Consider the following 24319-nt stretch of genomic DNA (forward strand, 5'->3'; position numbering starts at 1 on the left):
CGCCCGCGCCGCTGCCGATTGGCTCCGGGAGGCAGCTCGCTCGCGCGGAGCGTGCGGGTGTCCACCTGGGACCAGCTTCAGGTGCTGCCGGCAGTGCCGTCGCCCTTCCCGCCCTGAAGCCAATGACTGCGTCATCAGACGCGGCCACGACACTTTTGCAGTCTCTCCGGAGGGCTTCTGACGGGCTGCCCCGATGGCAGAGCGTAGAGAAGGTGGAAGCCAGGGCTGGGAGCTTTGAGGTAACCAGTTCTTTGCTCTAAGCCCGAACTACTTTTTTGTTGTTGTTGTTTTTGTTTTTTTTCGAGACAGGGTTTCTCTGTGCAGCCCTGGTTGTCCTGGAACTCGCTCTGTAGATCAGACTGGCCTCGAACTCACAGAGATGCCCCTGCCTCCCGAGTGCTGGAATTAAAGGCGGGCGCCACCACCGCCCGGCTAAGCCCAGACTTCTTAAACTCGCCGCGTCTAGGTGGCCGTGGACGGGTAAGAGGTGCTCGGCTCCTGAATGAGGAGGGGCAGGCGCTGCACGGCGCTGGGCTCATTCTGTCCTCATCCGCTCTAAAGTGCAAACCCTGTCCTCTCAGGAGCTTATGGAGCCCAGAGGAACCAAGAGAAAAACGGAGAAGACAGAGGTGGCGGAGCCTAAGCTCCCGCGTCCAATGTCCTCACTACGCACGGAGCCTGCTCTGTACTCTGGCCCCTTCCCCTTCTACCGGCGTCCTTCCGAACTGGGCTGCTTCTCCCTGGACGCCCAGCGCCAGTACCATGGAGATGCCCGAGCCCTGCGCTACTACAGCCCGCCCCCCATCAACGGTCCAGGCCCCGACTTTGACCTCAGAGATGGGTACCCTGATAGATACCAGCCCCGGGATGAGGAAGTCAAAGAGAGGCTGGACCATTTGCTGCGCTGGCTCCTAGAACACCGACACCAGCTGGAGGGGTGAGCGAAGCCCTGCGCACAAGCTGACCCGCAGACCCGCGGACCCGCTTTTAGCTCCTAAAGTGAGGAGAGCCAGATGGGCTTTAGCAGGGGCTGTGGCTCACCTGAGCCAAGGCTTCGAATCCGACCACTAGCCCCAAACTCTTCCCCCCCACCAGGGGTCCGGGCTGGCTGGCAGGGGCCACAGTGACATGGCGAGGACACCTGACAAAATTGCTGACCACGCCGTATGAGCGGCAGGAGGGCTGGCAGCTGGCAGCCTCACGGTTCCAAGGGACACTGTACCTAAGTGAGGTGGAGACCCCGGCTGCTCGGGCTCAGAGGCTGGCCAGGCCGCCTCTCCTGCGGGAGCTCATGTACATGGGCTACAAATTTGAGCAGTACATGTGTGCAGGTGAGAGCTGTCCCTGGTGTGCGGGCCCCCTCCCCTTCCTCAGAGGTCGAGAGCCCCTTCCCCTGCTGCTGCTGCTTCTCTCCTTGCACAGACAAACCTGGAGGTTCCCCAGACCCCTCTGGGGAGGTTAACACCAACGTGGCCTTCTGCTCTGTGCTACGCAGCCGCCTGGGAAGCCACCCTCTGCTCTTCTCCGGGGAGGTAGACTGCATGAACCCTCAGGCCCCATCCACACAGCCCCCTGCCTGCTATGTGGAGCTCAAGACCTCCAAGGAGATGCACAGCCCTGGCCAGTGGAGGAGCTTCTACAGGTTCAGGCCAGGGGTGGCCAGGAGAGCCTGGGAAGGAGAGGGAGCCCAGGGGTGAGGGTGGAGGGTCCTGCTGACCCTTTGCCTCTCCTGTCAGACATAAACTCCTGAAATGGTGGGCTCAGTCGTTCCTCCCAGGGGTCCCACATGTTGTCGCCGGCTTCCGGAACCCAGAAGGTTTCATCTGTTCCTTAAAGACCTTTCCTACCATGGAGATGTTTGAAAATGTCAGGGTAAGGCAGGGTGTCACGGCTGCCAGCTGCCACCTTAGGTCCAGTGTCCCTTTGCCATCTGCCTTCCTCTCCTCCCACCCTCACTGTCCTCTGCCTCTTCTGCCTCCTCCAGAACGACCGGGATGGCTGGAATCCCTCTGTGTGCATGAACTTCTGTGCCGCCTTCCTTAGTTTTGCCCAGAGCACAGTTGTCCAGGATGACCCCAGGTAAGGACTTCAGGTTTGTGTACCAACTCTGAATCTCGGCTCAGTCTCTGGCTTCTCCCCACACCTCCATCTTTCCCCAGGCTTGTTCACCTCTTCTCCTGGGAACCTGGTGGCCCAGTCACTGTATCTGTCCATCGGGATGCACCCTATGCCTTCCTGCCCACATGGTATGTGGAAGCCATGACTCAAGACCTCCCATCACTCTCAAAGACTTCCTCCCCCAAGGACTGACGCCTCAGGGGACACACCAGTGTGGACTCTATGCAGATAATATAGCGGGTTTCTAAGCAGGTGTCTTGCTGCGTCTGAATACAGCCATCCCTACCCAATACTCCAAGCATTCTGGTTTGCTGTTTTATTATTCACTTTTACCCAACATGCCCTTTACTGGGTGTAGAGGCTGGCTGCGAAGACAATGTCCCGCCGCAGCAAGGTGGCTGCCGTCTCCATCTTGGCGCCCAGCACAGGCTCCCCTACCAAACGGGCTGCTCCTCGAAGCGAGCGACACATCTCAGCCAGGCGCTGGATGCAGCGGACCACTAAGCCTTCCGGGGTCCCTGAGAGCCCGGCCAATTCGGAGAAGGGCTATGGGGAGAGCAGAGTGAAGGCTAAATGTGCCAGGCCTGGACAACCTTCCCCAGCCAGCTACCTGCCAAACCCAGGTACTTACCATACCCCGAGCCCACTCATACACAACTTCAACCAGCCCAAAATTCAGCTCTCCCACAAATTCTTCCACTGTCTGGTTCAGGCCACAGGCCACCTGAACCTCACCAATCCGCTTAGCCACAGCTTTGACACGTTCCACCCCCTGCAGACAGTAAGGAGAGGTCAAGGCCTCCAGCTCCTGGACCGGGAAGGCCCCTGATCTGGAAGAGGCTATGCACACCTTGGGAGGCACCTACCAGGACTACGCAAGCCAAGAGGGGGGTGATGGCTCCTACCTGTTTGAGGGTGCTTGGGAGCTGATCTCCAGGGTCACCGGGGCTCTGGCAGACCAGGCCAGAGAGCAGAGCTGCAATCTCCTCCGGTCGCAGGGTGCTCAGTGCATTGTCAAACATGAGCTCAGTGAGGAGCAGCTCGTGGCTGCTCATGGCACAGGCCACTCGGCCTGCCAGCTTCACTGTACCCGCCTCATCCACATAGCCTAGGGTCCGGAGCACCTGCAGGAGAGGCGAGGGCTGCAGAGCCTGACTGCCCTCCAGGCTTCCCCCACCTCATGCCCCGCCCTGCTCTTTCACCTCTACACGCTGGTGGTACTCGGGGAGCAGCAGCAGCGACTGGTCAGACAGTAGGAAGCTCAGCCTCTCCATTTCCTTCTGAATCTGCCTTCGCTCCCGCAGCTTCAGGTACTAAAGAAAGCCACAGCAGAAACCATTAGCCTCCTAGCCCTCTGCAGGGGTGCACAGGGCTGAGGGAGGAGTACCCAGACCATAGGGACCAGGGAGGAAAAGCTGCCTCTGCTTGCTACCTGGGCAGGGAACCGTGGGCTGTGCACACACTGAGCCCCCCGGATCAACTCCTCCAGCTTCCGGGCCCGAAGCCCACCTTCCACCACTGATACATCCTTGAGCTGCAGGTCGTTGACAGGGTCAAGGGTCGGGGGCCCCGATGGGTGGGCCTGAGCCAGACGCAGCAGCTCCTGAACTGCAGTGGTCACAGCTGCAAGGGGAGGGTCCTTCCTGAAGGGGGAGCAGGTTTGTGATCTGGACCAAGAGGCATCTTTGCCACAGGAGCCCCTCTTGCTGAGGACGTCCCTCGGCTCCCCATTGCGTGGTCCCTTTGTACATACACACCTACTGGTGCATGCCCCTCCCTGAAAAAGGTTCCTCAAATCTCTGACCTGAATTTTGGTTGCTGTCTCCTGCTGAAGTCCTCAGAGATCTTCTCCCCATTCACCCGGAGCACTTTGGTGGAGATGGCAGCCACATCTCCTGGCTGAAGCTTGGCCACAGTGTGCTCACAGGGCCCTGGAAAGCGAGTCAGGTCAGACTTCGCCATGGCCCACGCACCCTGCTCACACCACCACGAGGAACTCACCTTCAGGCAGGAACAGCTTGAAGCCCACAAGGTCTTCTGGGTAGGGCACATCTGGAGTGGTTGGCCCCTTATCCCGTGGGCTTTCGGACACAACAGGCTTATCACACAAGATCAACGTTGTAAACACTCTGCTGGTGTTTGAGGAGACCTATAAGAGGCAGGCACAACAAATGTGGACATGGTATGCCCACCCTGGACAGGGGTTGGGACCCACCTGGGACCCCCTCCACGCCCACTAGAGAAGCCTCTTGGGGACCAGGCACAGAGACAGGCATAAAATGATGATGAGTGAAAATGAGCACACCAGAGTCCTGACGTGCCTGAGCCCCCAACTCTGTGGGGGTGAGGACCCCCCTTCTCACCTGCAGGATCACACCCAATGCATTGTGATGCTCCTCGTTCTTCACAACTACCACCCTTCCAGTTGAGAGAGATTTCAGCCCGTTCACAGACTCCATGATGCGACGCTGGAGAGCAAGACAGGCACAAGGGGGCATGGGAAGATGTGAGGCCAGGGCTCTGGGGCTAAATCCAGAAGCAGTGTCAGCCACTGTCCCTCCTATCGTCTCCCCAACACCCCCAACTTCCTCACCTGGATCATGTTCCGGGTCTCTGTCAGCTCCTCCCCCCAGCTGTAATACTCAGGCAGGTCAGCCAGTTGGCCAGTCACATCAGCTTCCTCCAAGGCCCCCAGCCTCTTAGTGAGTTCAGCCAGAGCCTCCTCATGGGCCTGAGTAGAAGGGAAGGCTGTAACCAGTCTAAAAGCCCAGCCCGTTCTCCAACGCCACCCAACTGGCCCACCCACCTCTCCTGGCTAGCTCTGACCTGCTTGCTGTGCTGGTCACCCTAACCTCCTCACCTTGCTATCCTTGCGGGATGGGAACTCTGAGAAGCTCCTCTTCATCATGTCCTCCACCCTGAGGGCGTCCACCCGCAGCAGGTTGAGGATCATAGTGTACGTGAGGCGGAACTGGGACTGAAGCTGGGACGGCTTCCCCTGGAGCCAGAAAGTCAGTGAGACCAAGTGGGACCTGCGTGCTCTAGCCATCTTCTAGTCCCAGCTCTGCAGCCAGGAGGCCTCAAACCAACCCCCTGCTCACCTCAGGAACAAAACGAAGGACATGGACTCCCAAAGGCCCCCACTGGGCGCCATACCACAGTGGCGGGAAAGCAAAAGAAAGTGGAAGTCCCCTGGGACTTGCTCGCTCTTTTGTTTTAGGTTTTTCGAGACAGGGTTACTCTGTGTAGCCCCGACTGTCCTGGAACTTGCTCTGTAGACCAAGCTGGCCTCAAACACAGATATCTGCCTGCCTCTGCCTCCCTGTGCAGGGATTAAGGCTAGACTTGCTCACTTCTGACTGCTCCCAGGAGAATGAACACATCAGGAGAGGAGAGGAGAGTTGGGCTAAGGGATCTGGGGCCGCAGCTACGCCCAGCCCGGCCTCCTCTGTCTACCCACCATCATCATGCGGTGTAGATCTGCCATCTCAGGCACTCGGCCCTTACAGAGCAGGATGACTGTGCCCGTGGGGTCCAGGCCCCTCCGGCCCGCCCGGCCTGCCATCTGTACATACTCCCCAGGCAGCAGGTCCCGGAAGGTAGAGCCATCGTGTTTGCGCATGGAGTCAAACACCACGGTCCTCGCTGGCATGTTTACTCCCATGGCAAAGGTCTCGGTGGCAAACAGGACCTGGGACAGAGGGGAGACTGGGTCAGCAGAAAGGTCCTGTCTATACCCAGCTCTGGCAGAGCTCACCCCACGGTGCAGGCATTCTCCCTCACTCTGCTTAGCCGGTTACCTAGTTCTTTAGCGTCCACAGCCCACCTCCACCCCAAGCTGGGATTGTGTTTAACCAGCATCTTTTTTGTGTGAACGCTATTGCAAACTACTTTGGTTTGTGCTTGTGTAATAGTTCACACAAACACGGCTATACATCTGATTGTTGTCTATTTTCCACGTCCATTCGTGTTCTTGTCATCTTAGCAGTCATTGCTTGCGACTGAGGTAGGTGATTCGTCTCTGGGGGGACATCCCCTACATTTACCTAACCATTGTCCCAGTGAAGGGCATTCTGTTTGTCAGCCAGCCTTTCGACCCTGGTCCCCCAGGATATGGGCTTGAGATCTGAACCCTGTCATCATAAACAGGACAGGAGAACAAAGCAACACATATGTTCCCTCACAGACCAGGCCGAGTTTCTCTGTAATAAATACCCAAGAATGGCCCTTAGTGCCAAAAGGTACACTATACTAAATCTGCTTAAATAGTGCCGAGGCAGAAAGGCAACAGCGCTTGGATGCCAACCACTGGCAGATTGGCAGCAGCCTACATCTCTGGCCACATGGGCAGTTAGCGAGTTTCCTGAGTGCAGCCATCTCCTGAGAGCACTCTGGTTTGCGTCTGATTAGTGACTTTCCCTACGCTCCCCGCTGTAGAGGTTTCTCTCCCAGGACCACTTGTGCGGTCTCCTGTACATCCCCATTTAGGGTTAAGGTGAGAAACCTAGAGCTCAGTAGGGTTTTGAAGCTGGAATTCAAACCCAGGGCCCAGGTTCTTAACTACTGCACTGTCCTGCCTAGGTCTTGGCCTTCTCACCCACCTGCTCACCTTGACCAGCCCTCGGCTGAACAGCATCTCCACGATCTCCTTAAGGATGGGCAGGATGCCACTGTGGTGCACACCCAGGCCCCGGCGAAGGAGCTCTGACATGTGCAGGACCTGTGGAGGGGAGGGGAGGGGAGGGGAGGGGAGGGGAGGGAAACAGGTCAGAGAAGGTGTAGGAGGCTCCCTCGGCCAGGGCAGGTCTCGGACCACCACACCCCCACCTGTATCTAGAGGGACACACCTGGGGTAGCTGTCGGTCAGAGCCTCGGAGCCGTGCAAGGCAGCGCTGCAGGAAGAGGTGGATCTCGCTCTTTTCCGAGCTTGTAGTGAGATCGAGAGAGGTGAGGCCTGAAGCCTGCTCGTCACAGCGGCCTCGGGAAAAGGTGAACACGACCACAGGCAGCTGAGCCCGGGCCCGGAGGGAAGCCAGCAAGGACAGGTATACCCCTCGGTCCTGAGGTTATGTGGAGGTGGGGGAGAGTCATGGTTAAGTAGGCTTATGTAGAGCAGGATGCAGACCCCAAGTCCACCCCCTCCCCGCAGGGACTGGGGCAGACCGCTGCCAGCCCTCACCTGTGCAGGCCCCCCCTGGTGCGTGGGCTGCTTGGCCCCAAAGGTCTGGGCATGCTTGCTCATCCTCTCCTTCTTGGCCTCCACTGCAGCATAGTACCTGAGCCAGAGTGAGGTGGCATCAGGCCCAGCACAGGCCCGGCCATAACACCCAGAGCGAGGTGGCATGAGGCCCAGCATAGGCCCGGCCATGACACTCAGCCCAGGACTTACCCCTTGGTGTGGAAGGCCCCTCGGGAGTCCAGCAGCAGGAAGAGCTCCCCCTGCGTCTTGGGGCTGTTTCCTGTGAAGAGATAGTGTTCCAGGGGGACAGGACGGGCAACCGTGCTGATCACATAGATCTGTCGCCGCTTCAGCCGCCTGGAGGGAGGAGGGGCAGGTCAGAGAAGGCGTGGGAAGGAACCCCGTCTTCCAGTTCCATTTGGGGCTAAGAGGCCACCAACCACAACTTCATCTTCATTTTAACTCCACTGGTTCAAGGTCAACCTCTGCCCTATCCCAGCCTCTTAGGACCATGGAGTGTGCCTGTCCAGACAGATGGCTCCCACCATCCCATCTCAGCATGCAAACCTCAGGCTGGGGGTGGGGTTCGGCAGCCACTCAGGTGTGGCTATTTCCCGGCTCCATAGTCTGACCCCTGTCCTCACTGCAGTGGCCTGACCGCCCCAACCCCAACCAAGGAACGCCACGGTCCTTTTCAGTCAAGCACCCAGGGCCCACGTCTCACCCGATCCAGTCAGCAAACTCCAGGGCATTGGGGACGGTGGCGCTCAGAAGGATGATGGAGACGTGGTCAGGGAGCATGATGAGCACCTCCTCCCACACGACCCCACGCTGCGTACACGTCAGCAGAGGAGATAGGTCAGTCAGGGAGCAGAGACAGTGAGGTCCTCAGGGTATGTGGGACAGGGCTCTGTGATGAGACCCACCCACCACGCACCTCCGCATCGTTGATATAGTGGACTTCATCAAAGATGACCCACTCCAAGTCCCGGATGACGTCTGAGCCGCTGTACAGCATGGAGCTGGGGAGAAGCAGTGCCGGGCTGACTCCTCAGCGGCTGTCTACCCTGCTTCTGCAGGGATGCACAACCCACCTGGGAGACCCCTCTCTCACCGAAGGATCTCTGTGGTCATGATGAGGCAGGAGGCCTCTGGGTGCAGCTGCACATCTCCTGTGAGCAGCCCCACGTCCCCAAACGTGTTCCGGAAATCCCGAAATTTCTGGTTGCTCAGGGCTTTGATAGGAGACGTGTAAATGGTACTGGAGACAGGGCAGGCAGTCAGAGGCTCTTTCCTCACAGAACCGCAGCTGGGGCACCCTGCCTGCCTGCCAGAGTGCTCCCTCATACTGACACCCCCACCTGCCCGCCGGAGTCCCCCTCACACTGACACCCCACCTGCCCGCCGGAGTCCCCCTCACACTGACACCCTACCTGCCCGCCAGAGCCCCCCTCACAATGACAACCGTCCTGCCCGCCAGAGCCCCCCACACACTGACAGCCCTCCTGCCTGCCGGAGCCCCCACACACACTGACAGCCCTCCTGCCCTCCCTCAGGACACCAACCCTTCCTCAGCTAGCCCAGGTCATCTTCTTGCCCAGTTTCTCTTTCTCTCCTAGACCTTTTCACTTCTCTCTGAACCCCATCTTGGCCTCTCTCCTGAACCTCCTATCTAAGGGATAAGGTAGAGGGGAGGTTCGGAAAGGATGCAGAGGAGAGCAGGCTGAGGAGCCACGTGTACCGGGTCATGTGTTTCTGGGCCAGGGCAATGGCGTATTCAGCCACCACTGTCTTCCCGGCAGATGTGTGAGCCGCAACAAAGACAGAGTCGTGCTGTTCCAAGTGCAGGATGGCCTGCTTCTGAAACACATCTGGCTCAAAGGCCCACTGCGCAAGAGAAATGGACAGGGCTATAGTGACAGGGCCCCTCTACCTGCTCACAGGCATCAGGGCAAAGAGGAGGCCAGTGCAGGGCTGGGACCAAGGAGCAAGGCAGGCCGGGACCATATATGGGCTCTGGTGAAGAGGGGACAAGGCTGGGCTGAGGGGCAAGGCCAGGGTCGGGGCTACCAAGAGGTGGAGTAAGACCTGTGTGCAGTACCTGGAAGGCAGGCTGAGGAATGAGACGGTAAAAATCACCCACAGGGGAGGTGACATCCACAGGTACAGCCCACTGTTCCTGGGGTGCAGGTTTGGGAGGCTCGAGGGGGGATGCGATTGTGGATGCTTCCTGGAAATGCCGGGCAGGAGAGCTAAATGTACAGCCAGAGCGCTCCTGACTGCCACTCATCCCCAGATAGCTCACTCTTACCCTCGAACCCGCCCCTGCTGCAGTCAGGCCCCATCTTGCATGCCTCCATCACCGGTAACCACCAACCTTCAACACAAGGTCCTCCAAGCTGCTTGCTCGGCCCAGGGGAGCGCTGCACAGAGAGGCGGAGGCAGTGTCCCCTCCAGGGACTCCTGCTGGCTCAGCCTTGTCCTCCTCATCGCCTCCACTCAGATCTAGGGGCTCCAGCAGGCAGCTGAGGCTGAGCAAACCTGACACAGGAGCTTGATGATCTGAGGAGCAAGAGCAACCCGTTAGATTCACACGCCTGCAACAAGAGCTGGGCATCCCTACAAATCCTCATCACACTCACCCTTGGGGGCAAAATCCACACCTTTCTTGAAGCCAGGTGGGACAGTAAGAAGATCTGAGGACCGGACCAGAGGGACAGCATCAGCTGCCACGGCATCAGCCGCCGCCCAGCTGTTCCGTCACATGACACAGTCACAGTGCTCTGCCATGTGGACAGCAACTGTGGTCATTTTTTTCAGGGGTACTAAAGAGAACAGTTTTTCCCCTGGGGCGAGGAGGACCCCCTTCCCGTAGTTTGTGCATGGACAGGACAGCCAGCAGCGGCCTGCTGGGCCCTCCTCAGACACGGCCACTTCACCTTTCTCAAAGTCTATCTCCTCCTCAGCTTCCTCCCGAGTGCTCAGATCTGTCATGGTGGGCTCGTCCATCCCACCTGGGGAAACATGAGGGTTCGGCCTCAGCAGGGACCCGTTCCCTAGACACAACGACACTCGCTTCTACCCCCACCATCTACAACTTACCAGGCCAGAAAGGGTACTGTGTTGGATTGCCCCATAGTGACTGGGAGGCTGGCCCTGGGGGTCGGCGAAGGGACAAGGACGTTGTGGCCGACAGGTTTGTGTTCTCCAGCAGGACCTGAGACAAGAGGTTGGAGTCCCGGTGAGACCCGGTCTGCTCCGACCCGTTCTCCCAGCTCTGTCTCTTCTGGTCTCTGACCTCTCACCTCCTTGTAGCCCAGTATCTGGCCTGTAGTTGGGTGTCTCTGGGCCTGAAGGTCGGATGGGACGGGAGCCCCCAGAGCAGCCAGAAGAGACCAGGGATCCCTCTTCCTCTGCCATTTTCTGGAGGAACGGAAAAGAACTTGGGAGTCAGCTTTCTCGCTATCCCTGCTCCCTTTGGGTAGTCCACCCCCCTTGCTGGGCCCTGCAGACTCCTCACCGAGCTGAGTGTTCCACACCATGCAGAGGAAGCCAGGCGGGAGACGAGAGGAACAGCTGCTCCGCTTCCTGCTGGAGGTCGGGGGCACAGGGAGGGAGGCCGTGGGGAAGCTGGGACAAGGGCGAGGTGAGAACCATTAGGAATGGATAAAGTGCAGACAGAAGAGGCGACGGGATTTGTGTTTAGATCCAGTGGTGGATGTCTCCAGTAGAAGCCGAGGCAATCGGATGAGCAAAGCCCAAAAGCTAAGCAAAACCAACCTGTGGCTGAGGGACCTGCGGCACTAACTAAAGCAAACTATGTATTTCGGACGCGTAGAGGCCAGACACAGCCATTTGCATTCTTATTTTAAGACAGGGTTTGGTGTAACTCAGGTTTGCATCCAACTTGATATACATATATAATAAATTTTCAGGAGCTGGAGAGATGGCTCAGAGGTTAAGAGCACTGACTGCTCTTCCAGAGGTCCTGAGTTCAATTCCCAGCAACCATATGGTGGCTCACGGCCATCTATAATGAGATCAGGTGCTTCTGGCATGCAAGCATACATGGAAGGAATGTTGTATACATAATAAATAAATAAATCCTTACAAAATAAATAAATTTTCATATATATAAATGACCCAGAACTAGGGGGTGACAAGCATGCAATGCCACACCTCAGTGTCACCCAGATCTCTGTGTACGCTAGGCAAACACTATACCAACTTAGCTAATGGCAAGCACTTTATCGACGGAGCCAGTGGTTCCCAACCCTGCAGTACAGTTCCTTTGCTGCTACTTCCTAAGTGGAGTTCTGTTACTGTTATGAATTGTTTGTTTTGGTTTTTCCCAAGACAGGGTTTCTCTGTAGCTTTAGAGCCTGTCCTGGAACTAGCTCTTGTAGACCAAACTGGCCTCCAACTCAAGAGATCGGCCTGCCTCCGCCTCCCAAGTGCTGGGATTAAAGGCTTGCACCACACCCGACTTCAGATTCAGAAGCTGATAAGTGAGGTCTCAGCCAAGTGCAGAAAGAAGGAACTTCCAAGGAAGAAAGTCACACGTGAAAGCGCAGTTGTGAGAGCTAGTGTCCCACTGGAGCTTCAGGAGGCTGGGTTCTGTCCAACATCGCCTGGGGGCCACAGGTGACAGTGTCCAGGCACAGGAAGGTGAGGTCGGGGCGGGGGGCGGGGGGGTGTCACTTTTAGCCTCCCGGGTCAAAGGTGAGAGTCAAAACTCACTCACAGTGCTCTCTGGAGCCCCAGGCACGTTCAGCAGCTCCCAGTGCCCAGTGCAGCCCACTTCCAGAGCTCCAAGGGGCAGGTTCAAGGGATCGGGAGGAGGCAGCACTACGGGGGAAAGGTCACAGGTTAGAGGTCAAAAGTCAGTCCCAGGTGCTACTCTGCTCCCCTCCCCTGCCTTCCCCTCCCCCTCACCGAGTCTCTCAGTGTCCAGCATCCTGAAGCCGCGACAGCTGCCTCGCAGCACGGAAACGTAGAGGAATCACGTAGTTGGCCCCGCCCCGAGATGGGCGGAAATTGAGTTTTTCCGACACGCCCCCTCCCTCCACCACTCCCTGCCGGGAGCGTGGGCGAGCGCGACGCCGAAGCCTCGCTCGGAGCAGGGCAAGGCCGGGCGGAAGTCGCTGCGCCTCGCCGCCTTGGTTACCGCGTGTCCCGCCCCTTTACGTCATCGCCACGAGCCCGCGCGCAGCAGCCCGCGCGGCGGCGCCGGAGACCGCGGGCCTGGGCGCCGCCCCCTCAGGTGAGGGCTTCGTCTCACATCCTTCGCGCCTTCCCCGCGCGGCCCCCGGTTCTTCTTCCTCCTCCCCTGGTCGGCCAGATAGCTCTGCGCGGGCCCAGCCGCCTTCTCTGCCCACCGGACCCCGAGGTTGGCTGACCTAACCCCATTGGGCATGGGGGTCGGGAGCCATCGCCTTGGCGTCGCAGGGAGTGCTTTCCCTTCTCCGGGCTGAGGTATCCCAAGGCTCTGGTGTCTGAACCTTGGACAGGAGATTGGACAGCAGCCTCGTGGAGACAAGGGGTTAGGGCAAGGCCAGAGGCTGGAGTAGGCGGGCCTGGAGGTTGGGGTAAATACAGGATGGACAGAAGTTGGACGACGTGTGCATTTTGAGTGGTGACGGTAGAGAATGATGTCTTGGGTTCTGCCCCTGCACCAGGAGCCGACATGTTGGTGATACCTCCCGGGCTGAGCGAAGAGGAAGAGGCGCTGCAGAAGAAATTCAACAAGCTCAAGAAGAAGGTAAGGGAGTAGGGCGGCGGCACGGCACAGCCTTCTGCAGACTCGGAGGACACCTGGGAGAGTGTGAGGTGATGGGGCGCCCCCTTGTCCTGGCTCATACCCGGAGTACACGCCTGTGTCGCTTCTCCAGCTTTTTGTCAAGTCTTTTCTGTTTGATCCCCCATGGATCGGTCATCCTTCCTGTGGTTTGAGTACCACCGGGAGCTGGAGGTGTTCACATTTGGATTCCCCGTTCCATGCGTGCGTTTTGAACCATCAGAAGGCCAAGCTAAAGTCACCATCCTGTCTGATCTACTTCCCTTTCCTTGCTTTTAGATAGGACCTCCTAAGCGTCATAGGCCTTAAAATCTCCTCTCTGGCTTTTTATCCCCTCTTCAGACAGGGCCTCACTGGATTGAACAGCTCTACCTGAGCCACTATACTCTGTTCACCCCGCACCCAGCTCACTTCTGGCTTCCTTACTATGTACACAGCGGAGTGTCTGTCCTGCCTGTCCGTGTTCTGTCCCTTCCACCTTCCCACTTTGTCTATTTTTTTTTCCCTTTGAAGCAGGATCTCAGTACATGGCCCAGGTTGGTGTTGAACTCCTGGGTCCGTGTGATCTTCCTGCCTCAGCTTCTCTGAGGAGCTGGAACTGCAGGGGCACCCTGATTATCAGTGCTCTGTCCTTCTGAGTGATCTCTCTAGTGACTCCTACCGACGAACCCGTCAGAACAGGGTTTGCTTGGCTCTCTTGGGGGCACACTTGTTCCCCTGAAAACTTTTCAAGGTCTCACATCGTGTATTATAGAACAAAGCCCTGAAATCTCAGCCCAGCATCCCTTTCGAAAAAGACAGAATTGCTTACTCTAAAAACCTGCATCCCAAACCTTTTCTCTGCATTTGTACCACCTTGCTTTCTTTGTCAAATCTCTTCTGTCTGCGTTGGGTAAATTCTACCCAGGTTCCAGTTTAATAACTGCTTAAGCATCTGAGACTGGTTTTTTTTTTTTTTTTTTTTTTGCATTCAGCTATGTTTGATTAGTACCTTTGATTATTCTTGGCTGGGAGTCTAGTCGTTATATTTCCTGGATTATGCGTTTCTCAAGGGTAGGAACTAGGCGTTTCAGTTTTGTACAGCTTTGTGAAATATGCAGAAGAAAGGTGGGTAAAATCCTCAGGGAAGACATTCAGAGCTTCTCTGCAGCTTATATGGTAGGGCTTAGGTTTGGTTTTATTTTATGTACATTGGTGTTTTGCCCGCGTGTATGTCTGTGAGGGTATAAGAATTGGAGTTACAGTTGGAAGCGGTCACATGGGTGCTGGGAATTAAACCTGGGTCCTCTTGAAAAGCAGTCAGTGGTCTTAACTGTTGAGCCCTCTCTCCAGCCGCAGGGCTTAGGTTTTTGTTTTGTTTTTGTTTTTGTTTTTCAACTTCCAAAACGTGAGACTTGAGGGGCCTTGGACACCCTGCTTTGGTTAGGTTAGTTACTATCGGCGTCACGATGATGTAGGGACCAGATGTGCCCCTCCAGGACAAGGACACCGTGTATGCTCTCCCTTGAATGATGCACATCAGAGACCAGCGCCTTGGCTGACAAACCTCGCCTTGTTAATCTTTCTCCTTCCCAGAAAAAAGCCTTGCTGGCCCTGAAGAAGCAAAGTAGCAGTGGCACGGCGAGCCAGGGTGGCGTCAAACGCTGTAAGTGGTGGAGATGGAGAGTTGGAGGGGCAGCGTGGGGCTACCCCCGCCACAGCCAGCATAACGCCTCCGTCCCTCCCTCCGCCCCCAGCGCTCTCGGAGCAGCCTGTGGTGGACACTGCCACAGCAACAGAACAGGCCAAGCAGCTGGTGAAGTCGGGAGCCATCAGTGCCATCAAGGCTGAAACCAAGAACTCAGGCTTCAAACGTTCTCGGACCCTAGAGGGGAAGTTAAAGGTGAACACCCTTGACGTCAGCGAGATCCCCTCCAAGCTAGAAGGGAGATAGCTTTATGGGAAGTCATGTTAGATACAAGCAAGTTGTGCTGTCCTTAGGTTTAGGTTGTTTTCCTACTTCTGGTCTCTTTTAGTCTTTTTTATTCCTTTCTCGCTGTTCCCCCAGACTCACAAGTAGCTGGGGCTAGAGGGGCACGCCACCATTTACTGCTGGAGCTTTAAGTTTCTTATCTATCACACAAGGTGACTCCTGCATTTCTGTTTTCCACATTTGCACTTCCTGGGTTGAGGGGAGGTTTGGGTAAACCAAACACTTAAAAACAGCGCGTCAGCCAGGCGTGGTGGTGCACACTTTTAATCCCAGCACTTGGAAGAAACAAGCTGAGCTCTGAGTTCAAGACCAGCCTGCTTTACAGAGTGAGTTCCAGGCCGAGCTCTGAGTTCGAGACTGACAGCCAGGGCTGCACAGAAACTCAGTCTTGATAAACAGGCAAAAAGACCAGCACATCATCAGCAGGAAGTGTAACAGGAGCAAAAGAGGACCTAGCTCTCCTGGTCCGTACTAATGCGGTGTCTCCCCCACCCCAGGACCCTGAGAAGGGGCCTGTCCCCACTTTCCAGCCGTTCCAGAGGAGCGTATCTGCTGACGAGGACCTGCAGGAGGTAATGGTTTCTGTGGGGCCAGGGTTAACTACAGAAGACACAGGTTTTCAACACCTGGGAATCTTCTTAATTGTTCTGGTTTTTTTTTCCTCAGTCATCCAGACGTCCCCAGAGGAAATCTCTGTATGAAAGGTTAGAGAAACCACCATTTGGTGTGGGGTCAGTAGGTGGAGTTACTGGAAGGTTCAGGGCTGGAGTGGAAGGAGCCAGCTGTAGACAGAGGTCCTTGAGAAGATGGAGCCTCCTTTGGTCCTTACTGTCTGCCTCTCCCCAGCTTTGTGTCTTCTAGCGATCGGCTGCGGGAGCTGGGACCAGATGGAGAAGAAGCAGAGGGCCCTGGGGCTGCTGATGGCCCACCTCGAGGCTTTGACTGGAGCTATGAAGAACACGGTGGTGCTCGCTCCTCAGCCTCCCCTCCCCGAAGCCGCAGCCGGGACCGAAGTCATGAGAGGAGCCGAGATAGGGACCGGGACAAAGACCGCGACAAAGACCGGGATCGAGACAAAGACAGAGACAAAGACAGAGACCGAGACAAAGATAAAGACCGGGAGCGAGACAGGGAGCGAGACCGGGAGCGGGAGCGAGAGGGCCCTTTCCGCAGTGAGTGCCCTTGGCCAGGGTGAGGGGTCCTGCTAAATGGAGGATGATGGGGACTCAGTAGTGACCGTGATTCCCGACCCACAGGGTCAGACTCATTCCCTGAGAGGAGGGCCCCTCGGAAGGGGAACACTCTATATGTGTATGGAGAAGACATGACGCCCACCCTCCTCCGAGGGGCCTTCTCCCCCTTTGGAAACATCATCGACCTCTCCATGGACCCACCCAGAAAGTAAGGATGAGTATCCTGGAGGAGACGCTGCGTGGGGACACTGGGTCCATGGACCCCCACTGACCCCATTTTTTCTCACCCTGAGCATCCTGGGGGAGATGCTGCATGGGGACACTGGGTTCATGGACCTCCACTGATTCCGCATCCTGGGGGGGGGACGCTGCGTGGGGACACTGGGCCCATGAACCTCCACTGATCCCGCATCCTGGGGGGGACGCTGCGTGGGGACACTGGGCCCATGAACCTCCACTGATCCCGCATCCTGGAGGGGACGCTGCGTGGGGACACTGGGCCCATGGACCTCCACTGACCTCACTTTTTCTCACCCTGAGCATCCTGGGAGGGATGCTGCGTGGGGACACTGGGCCCATGGACCTCCACTGACCCTGCTTTTTCTCACCCCAGCTGTGCCTTCGTCACCTATGAAAAGATGGAGTCTGCGGATCAGGCCGTGGCTGAGGTGGGGACTTGTCAGACCCCTCCCCCATCCCTCCTGCCCCCTCAGGCTCTTCCTCCTCTCCTAACAACCTTCATGCTCCATCCTTATCTGGTCCCAAGGTGCCAGCACCCGGCTCTCTGGAATGCCCACCCTCTGTCCTCCCCTTTCGTCCCACAGCTCAACGGAACCCAGGTGGAATCCGTGCAGCTCAAAGTCAACATAGCCCGCAAACAGCCCATGCTGGACGCTGCCACCGGCAAGTCTGTCTGGGGCTCCCTTGGTAAGGACGGGGCTCTTCCCTCATCCCTCCCTACAGCACACCACTGTGGTTCCCTCCACAGAGTGCCGAAGATCAGGATTTGCGTGTAGGCAGCTGATGGAGAGCTGCCAGGGTGTCTGTCAGAGGGGAGGGGAGGGGAGGAACAGTACAAGGTCCCCAGCAGTGAGGAGAGCAGGAGTCAGGTTGTCCCTCCGAGCTGGAGCAGTGTCTGAACTTGAAACTGTGGGTCTGAACCTCAAGCAGAAGGCCAGCCTCAGAAATGTGCAAGAGAGAAGCTGAGCACTTGGGCTCTGAGGCCTCCTACAAAGCCTGGCGTGACCTGTGGGCTTCCTCAAAGTGGACTGCCCACTCTGCCTGAAGCAGATTTTCGGAGTAAAAGCCCTGTAGACACCAGGAAGGAGCGGATCAGCCAGTATTCCAGCAAGGCCACAGAGATGCTCTCATCTTTAGTTTCCGAGGGTTTCATGATTTCATCATCTGCATGGCTCACCGCGATAAGGGTCTGGATTTTCTAAGCCAGCGGGAGACTCTGGCCACCAGAGGGCAGCATAGGCACTGTGGGCCCGGGCAGAGACAGGAGGACTGGAACCTAGGTCCGGCCTGTGAGCTACCTCAGACCTTAACTGTCACTTTCCCCCCTCCCCAGCTGTCCAGAACAGCCCTAAGGGCTGCCACCGGGACAAGAGGACCCAGATTGTGTACAGTGACGATCTGTAGGAAACCTTTGTGGATGGCTTCTAGGACACGAAGCTGGATTCCTTGTGCCTCATATGCCCCCAAGCTGGTCTCAGTAAAATCCTGGGGCAGAAGCTCATTCACCTCCTTCATCCTCTAGTTTTTCAGCACTTGGGATGGGGTTAAACCTTCAGATGTGGCTGTCAGTGTTAATGTTACTTTGTAGCAAGGTGACCAGTGCACATCCCCTCCTCCCTTACCCCCAAAAAGATGTGGAACACAGTCTTGATTGCAGCTGCTTTAATTTAGTACTCTCCCCGCCCAGCAGGGAGCCCTTCATAGGAAACCCAAATCCTCATCTTTGAGTTTCTCCTTGAGCCAGGGCAGCACCTGGAAGAGATTGATGTGGAAGTCCCGGGCGTGAGCAGGTGCCAGCTGTTGCCGCCTCTGGCTTTTGCAGACATCCACTACTCCCCAGCTGATCACACCGACCTGTGTAGGTGACGGGTGCACAGGTTACTTGACACTTCACAATCCCAGAAAGCATCCTAAAGAAGGACACTAGGAGCCCAGCTTGTACTGCCTTCCTTGGTGCACACAGACCGGACACTTGGCTTGCCCTGGCCACTTCAGAACACAGCTGTCACATGAGGGCAGAGCGTGCCCTGCTCTGCCACCATTACCAGCTGCATGCATCACGCTTTCCTTTCCGCGGTTCATGCTGCCCCTGGGCATCTCCCCCACGGACTACAAAGCACTCACTTGAATGAAGCGGCTCCTCTTGTGAACAATGAGAGGACCCCCAGAATCTCCTGTGGAAGAGAGGCGCTGTAGAGGAGACTGTTGGGCCTCGAGGGCTTGCAACACAGCCAGAGAGCCACCTCACCTTTACAAGTATTGGGGTCAACATAGGGATCCACCCCTCCAGTGCAGAGGAACCTGGGGGTGACCACCTCAGACACATCCTTGACTGATCCATAGCCAGGAGCCTTCAGAGCATCTCTCTCACAGCTGTCTCTCTGTAGGGGGGAAGGGCGTGATGGGCAGAGCTGGCTCGGGAAAGAGCAGGCCAAGGCGGCCTCCCCAGGGTCCCCTTCTCACCTTGTCCCCATTCTTGATGTAGACCTCCTTCCGAGACAGTTTCCTCCCCTCTTCAGACACAAACAGAGCTTTGATGTCCTTCACGGGGAGCAGCTCCTCCTCTGAACAAGTGACATGGTCATGCCCCTGTCCCCCTCACTTCTCACCCAGCAGATGTCCCTTGGGCCCCACTTAGGTGCTCAGCATTCAGCTGAGCATAGAGCTACTCACAGCTCCCTTTTTTTGTGTGGTGGGGGGGTTCAGACAGGGTTTCTCTGTAGCTTTGGAGCCTATCTGGAACTAACTCGTGTAGACCAAGCTGGCCTCGAACTCACAGAGATTCGCCTGCCTCGCCTCTCCCGAGTGCTGGGATTAAAGGCGTGCGCCACCACCACCTTGCTGCGACTCCCCTTTGTGACCCCTTGTCCCGGGGGGTCTCATCCTTGTCCCATCCCAGACCACGCCTTACTGTGCTGCTTGCAAGTGGCCGTCTGAGGAAGCCGTAAGGCTCGGGTGGTTCCCTCCGTGCAGGGGAGACAGATGGGCCTGTTTAGGAGACGGGGACAGTCAGGGGCAGCAGACAGCCTGCCCTGTGCCCTGTACCTCCAGCCCACCTTCCCTGATTCCTCGGGGCCCGGGCCCACTCACCTGAGAGTCTGGCCATACTTGAGCTTGGTCTTGAGCTTGACAAGAGCCACATCGTAGTCATAGAACTCGGGGATTCCTTTTGCCTTTTTCTCATTGATGTTGTAGTTAGGGTGAAATAGGACCTCTTCGATCTCCAGGTCCTGCCTCTTCCCTCCTGAGAGGAGGAAAATGGGTATCGTTTATGTAAGCAGCCTCCCAGCTCTTGCCCCATATTATTTGAGTTCCGTTTTCCCCGACCTTAGGGTGTAAGGGAAGGGTCGTACTGAGGATAGGATGGGCCTGGAGATGAGAACCCACTGCGTCCTTACCAACATTGACCTTGATGGAGTGCTTCTCATCCTCTACCATGAAGCAGTGTGCCGCCGTCAGCACAAAGTACTCAGACACCACAGCCCCCATGCAGTTCTCATGACCTTTCAGCGGACGCTGGGGAAGAACAATGCTGTGACAGCCTTGGTGTGTGGTGCTGGAGGCTGGCTTCACCCGTGCTGTGTCAGCACCCTGTAGCCCTGCTTCTCTCTCCTTTCCTCTCTCAGACAGGGTCCTGTTGCATAGCCCTGGCTGACCTCAAACTCCGCTTCCAGCTGCTGGGGGTCCCCCACACGCGCTCCTCACCAGCTTCTTTTTCCGTTTTCAGACAGTTTCATAAGTTCCTGGCACTGACCTTGAACTCACTGTAGCCAGAGCAGGCTGTGAATCTCTGCCCTGCCTCAGCTTCCTGAACAGCTCTGATTGCAGACCTGGCTGGCTAGTGTGGACATTTCATCTCCCCTCCCACAAGTCCCCTGTGCTGGAATACTCACCGTGACTGAGATCTTGGCCTGCCATGGCTGCCTGTGGTAATCCGTGCCGTCCTTGTGCTCCCATACCATGCCACAGAGACCCAGAGATTTGGTTTCATCTAGCAGAGAAAGAGTGCTGAAGGCTCAAGTCATGGCAGCCATCTTTGTCAGGTCCCTGCCTGTCTGTAGAGAGCAATTGCCCACAAGAAGGGGGGGGGGGGGTTCCCTGTGTTAGACTAGGAACCCCTGTGATGTAGTGAGAAAAGCTTAAGACCAGGCCTAGTGAGGATTAGGCGCTTTTAGCCCCAGCCTCAGTGCTGACATCCTGTCCCCTGAGCCTGTCTCTACCTCTCAGTTTCCACACCTATGAAATGAACTCTCCGAGTTCTGTGATTGTGAGATCAGGAAGTGAAGAATCTCAGGAAATAAGAATAGAACCTAGGTGGAGAGGAGCAAAGGGGAAAGCCAGCTGGCCAGGGCTCCGGGGTGAGGGAAGTCAGCAACCATGGTCTGCAGACAACTTGCCCCTGTGATCCCCTGCGTCTTCCTACCAATCATCTGGTAGAAAACATCCTCCAGGTTCTCCATGTCCTTGACTCTGAACACATGCTGCTCATTGTCCTTCTTGGAAGCCAAGGCATTGATGTTCACGGAGTCCACCAGAGGCCCGACCCCAAACACATAAACATCTAAGGGAGAGAGAAAGGATGGGGGTCCAGCCCTCGGGCAAGAGTGCTGGGTCCCAGGTGGGTCACTCACCCAAATAATCTTCCCGGAGATTTTTGCGATCCCTGCCAATGTCCAGCAGGTTTCGGATCTCCTCGATGACGGTGACAGGGTCTCCACCCATGTTGTACAAGCCTGTGGAAGACACAGGTCCCATGAGAGTGGACGTGAGGACCAGGCACTGGCACAGGAGATGAGGAGATGGGGATGCAGGAGAGAGGTCTCACCGTCAGTCATAATGATGATGACATGGCGGGTTCGATTCCAGCCTTCGGGCGGGGCATCCTCCGCCCAGCTCATCATGCTGTAGACAGCCTGGAGAGCCCTCTTGGTGTTGGTCCCCGACTTCAGCTTGTGGTCTAGAGAGAGGAAAGGGGTCATTCCCTCGTCTGATCTCCTAAGCAGTTCTTGAGCCCCACAGGTCTGTGACAACTGAGATCCCACATACTTTAACTTTTGCTTTGCCAAATAGACCATGTTGGCATTGAACTCACAAAGACCCACCTGCCTTTTGAATGCTGGGGTTAAAGGCCTGCACCACCAAGCCCACCCAATCTTCAGCTTCTGGTTCCTCACCCACTTGCCCTTGGCTCTCCCAGCAATCTCCATTGCCCAAGAATTCTTGGTAAACTTCTAAATGAAGAACCCCCAGCCTCTGATCACCACAACCCCACAATGCACCTCCCAGTTTTCCCTTCCCTAACCTCTGACCTTCGTAACTGATTTGGTTGAGCTTCTCTGTGACCCAGTCAGCGTCGCTGCTCCTTTCGTCAGACACCCTGACCAAGACTTTGGGGACCGTGGCATAGGTCACCAGACCATACCTTGGCCTCACCCCATAACTGGCCACCTGTGGGTGAGCAAGAGGTCACAGTGTTAACAGTGTCATGGAGGACTCAGCACTCCTGTGGAGGCAGGGAGGGCCAGAGTGGGGCCCAAGGGCTGCGGTTTAGTTGGGAGGCTGCAGGACAACGGGACCTGAGGACCTGAGATCCAGGGACCAGTCTTGAAAGGGCAGTGAGGTCCAGACAAGGTCCCCTCATTTCAAAGGGAGGGAAAACTGCTCTACCTTCTCTATCAAGTTCGTGAGACACCGCTTGGCTCCCGTGAAGTTGCTGGCCCCAATGCTCTCTGACCCGTCCAGCACCAGGTAGATATTCATGGAGCCCGAGGGGTCCAGGACGATCTTCCTCTTCTGGTGTTCCCCTGGGCACCATCAGAGACTCAGCTTCCAGCATGCACAGTCCCTGACAGGTTAGCCACCCTTCCCCAGGTTCCCGCCCACCCTCCCTCTTTGTCCTCAAACCTGGACTATGTCCATCCTCAGCATCGACTCCTTCTATGGTCTCCGTCAAGGAGGCTAGGAATGCTTCAGCCACCTCTTGAGGGGTGTCGTACATGAAAGAATCTAGGGACGGTCAGAGAGTAGGTCAAATGTCTGCAGTGCGGAGGACATGCACACAGGGTGCTAGATTTCAGGACTGGGTGTAGAAAACTGACAGGAAGGTTTGGAAAGCGAGAAGGAGCTAAAGTAAGGCGGTGAAGAAAACAGTGTCCTAGAGTGGAGACACCAGGGAAGAGCTGACCCAGGGAGCAGGTCAAGAGTCACCTTGGCAGGAAGGCTCTGTCCCGCTCCATGAGCCACCTTCCTGACATCTTCGCTGCTGGGAGCCACGCAGGACAAGTCCCCGGCTGCAGTGATAAGTAACAGTGTCTTCAAGGCGGTACTGGCTGCCCACCTTCCTTGTGCCAATGGGAATACCCGGGTTGGGACAGTATCCCGCTGCAGAGACATGAGGACAATTGGAGTGCCCATACATTCCCAGGGTGAGACCTCAGGGAAAGGGTAAAGCCAGGGGCGGCCTGCTCACCTCCATCATCACAGATTGCTGTTTGTCCATCCCACCGGCCATTCACTTGGCAGGTGCGGTTAGCAGAGCCCCGGAGAGTGTAACCATCATAGCATTGAAAAGAAATCTGGTCACTCAGGTTGTAGTAGGGGGCCCGGGGCCAGTACTCCCCATTTTCAAAGTCCTGTGGCCGTGGGCAGCGTATTGCTTTAGGGAAGAAGATAGGTAAATGTCACCGAGGGCTGTTTCTGGATCCCTCATGTCCCTGAGAAACATACTGCCCAGTCCCCTCAACTTGAAGCCCCTCCTCTTGTGTTTCGGGATTGTTTTGTTTTGAGAGAAGGTCTCATGGAGCCCAGGCTGGCTTCAAACTCACTATGAAGCTGAACATGACTTTGAGCTTCTGACCCTCCCGCCCCTGCCTCTTGAGTGCTAGGCTTACAGGCCTGCACCATCACCGTTTCGTGTAGGGCTGCTTTGTCCGGGCTAGGCCAGCTCTCTACCGAATGAGCTGCATTCCCAAAATCCCAGCTCCGGTTTCTAAGTACTGTTTTAACTGCCAGGGCTGCCTGAGACGAGGAAACATTTCCCACACGCACCCCCAGAGGCGTGCCCACTGCTCGTCCCTGCCACCCACTGCCCCCCCCCCCCCCCGTCACACTCCCAAACCTCCAACCTCTGCATTCCGCCCTCTTGACAATCTTCTGGTCTCGGGTCTGCAGGGTGCTCCAGGAGCCTGAGGATCTGCAGGTCCGGGTCTGAACAGGATATGGGTAGAAGCCCGCGGGACACAGGTACTCCAGAGCCTGGCCACCTTGGAGAAGCTGGAAGGACCCACCTTTGATCTCTATTCCTTCCAGAGAGCAGGGGACCTGGGGCCGGCCTGCGAACACTGGAGTTGTGCTCACACCTGAGGAGAAAGGCCGGTGAAGCCTGGCCCCAGGAGGCCAAGGACAGATGCTGGGGACAAAATGAGGGTGAGGGTGGGGTGTCCTTTGCTTACCTCCGGAGGAGAGGCCTAAGACCAAGAGAACCAGGCAGATTTGAGGACTCGGGCTATACCCCATCTTCATGGAGAGCGAAAGAGAGGCCCGGGGCTAAAAGCCCTCTCCAGTTCACTCTGGGTGTCAACTTGGCTCGCTGTCCAAACTGAAACTGTGACGCTGGGCCTGGCTACACCCTTTCCCACTGGCCCTTTTATGCAATCTGCTCTGGCACCTGCATTTGGCCAGCCTGCCCACACAGACATAGTTTTCCTGGAACATTCAAGAAGGAGGGCCCCTGCCGAGCTGCCAACTGAGGAAACAGAAACTATCCCAGCCCCACTTCTTTACTGATCAAGTGCCAGGACTTCCCTTGCAGAGGGACCCCT

At 56.6% G+C, this 24319-nt stretch overlaps 4 protein-coding genes across 8 annotated transcripts; 2 read left to right on the forward strand and 2 right to left on the reverse strand.

The window, feature by feature from the left end:
• Position 1: 1 nt before the first annotated feature.
• Dxo (decapping exoribonuclease) lies at positions 2–2410 on the forward strand. Of its 5 annotated transcripts, none has more exons than XM_085679965.1 (8): positions 2–239; positions 412–480; positions 582–937; positions 1096–1331; positions 1423–1642; positions 1737–1872; positions 1985–2079; positions 2160–2410. In XM_085679965.1, exons 1-8 carry the CDS (start codon positions 123–125, stop codon positions 2308–2310), a joined length of 1380 nt encoding a protein of 459 aa, XP_085536091.1. In that variant the 5' UTR covers positions 2–122; the 3' UTR covers positions 2311–2410. The 5 variants fall into 5 exon arrangements, with proteins under 5 accessions (XP_085536091.1, XP_085536090.1, XP_048293879.2 ...); XM_085679964.1 differs by having other exon boundaries at positions 2–212; positions 310–480; XM_048437923.2 differs by having other exon boundaries at positions 119–239; positions 467–480.
• Positions 2411–2419: 9 nt separating this feature from the next.
• On the reverse strand, positions 2420–12388 carry Skic2 (SKI2 subunit of superkiller complex). Its single transcript, XM_048437921.3, has 28 exons — positions 12233–12388; positions 12042–12145; positions 10818–10927; positions 10603–10720; positions 10400–10514; positions 10237–10311; positions 9940–9993; positions 9675–9859; positions 9399–9527; positions 9039–9184; positions 8412–8558; positions 8235–8319; positions 8022–8128; positions 7508–7654; positions 7298–7394; positions 6966–7178; positions 6728–6838; positions 5579–5809; positions 4979–5116; positions 4712–4849; positions 4482–4586; positions 4120–4267; positions 3923–4049; positions 3551–3761; positions 3321–3431; positions 3024–3242; positions 2750–2890; positions 2420–2664 (listed from the first exon to the last, which is right to left on the reverse strand). The coding sequence occupies exons 1-28, from the start codon at positions 12252–12254 to the stop codon at positions 2464–2466; spliced, it is 3735 nt and encodes a 1244-aa protein (XP_048293878.3). The 5' UTR covers positions 12255–12388; the 3' UTR covers positions 2420–2463.
• A 163-nt stretch (positions 12389–12551) lies between these two features.
• Positions 12552–18143, forward strand: Nelfe (negative elongation factor complex member E). The gene is made up of 11 exons (XM_048437918.2): positions 12552–12686; positions 12976–13058; positions 14670–14739; positions 14831–14976; positions 15564–15638; positions 15733–15770; positions 15913–16238; positions 16323–16467; positions 16873–16927; positions 17084–17186; positions 17833–18143. Exons 2-11 carry the CDS (start codon positions 12984–12986, stop codon positions 17901–17903), a joined length of 1104 nt encoding a protein of 367 aa, XP_048293875.1. The 5' UTR covers positions 12552–12686; positions 12976–12983; the 3' UTR covers positions 17904–18143.
• A 3-nt stretch (positions 18144–18146) lies between these two features.
• Positions 18147–24134, reverse strand: Cfb (complement factor B). The gene is made up of 18 exons (XM_087898521.1): positions 23951–24134; positions 23624–23857; positions 22969–23154; positions 22707–22880; positions 22404–22505; positions 22167–22303; positions 21809–21947; positions 21325–21456; positions 21131–21232; positions 20923–21060; positions 20393–20490; positions 19898–20015; positions 19590–19743; positions 19411–19487; positions 18963–19063; positions 18748–18880; positions 18624–18673; positions 18147–18353 (listed from the first exon to the last, which is right to left on the reverse strand). Exons 1-18 carry the CDS (start codon positions 24018–24020, stop codon positions 18198–18200), a joined length of 2301 nt encoding a protein of 766 aa, XP_087754647.1. The 5' UTR covers positions 24021–24134; the 3' UTR covers positions 18147–18197.
• Positions 24135–24319: the final 185 nt, after the last annotated feature.

This window comes from Myodes glareolus, chromosome 18 (genome assembly GCF_982192425.1).
Source record: "Myodes glareolus chromosome 18, mMyoGla1.1, whole genome shotgun sequence".
Lineage (NCBI taxonomy): Eukaryota > Metazoa > Chordata > Mammalia > Rodentia > Cricetidae > Myodes > Myodes glareolus.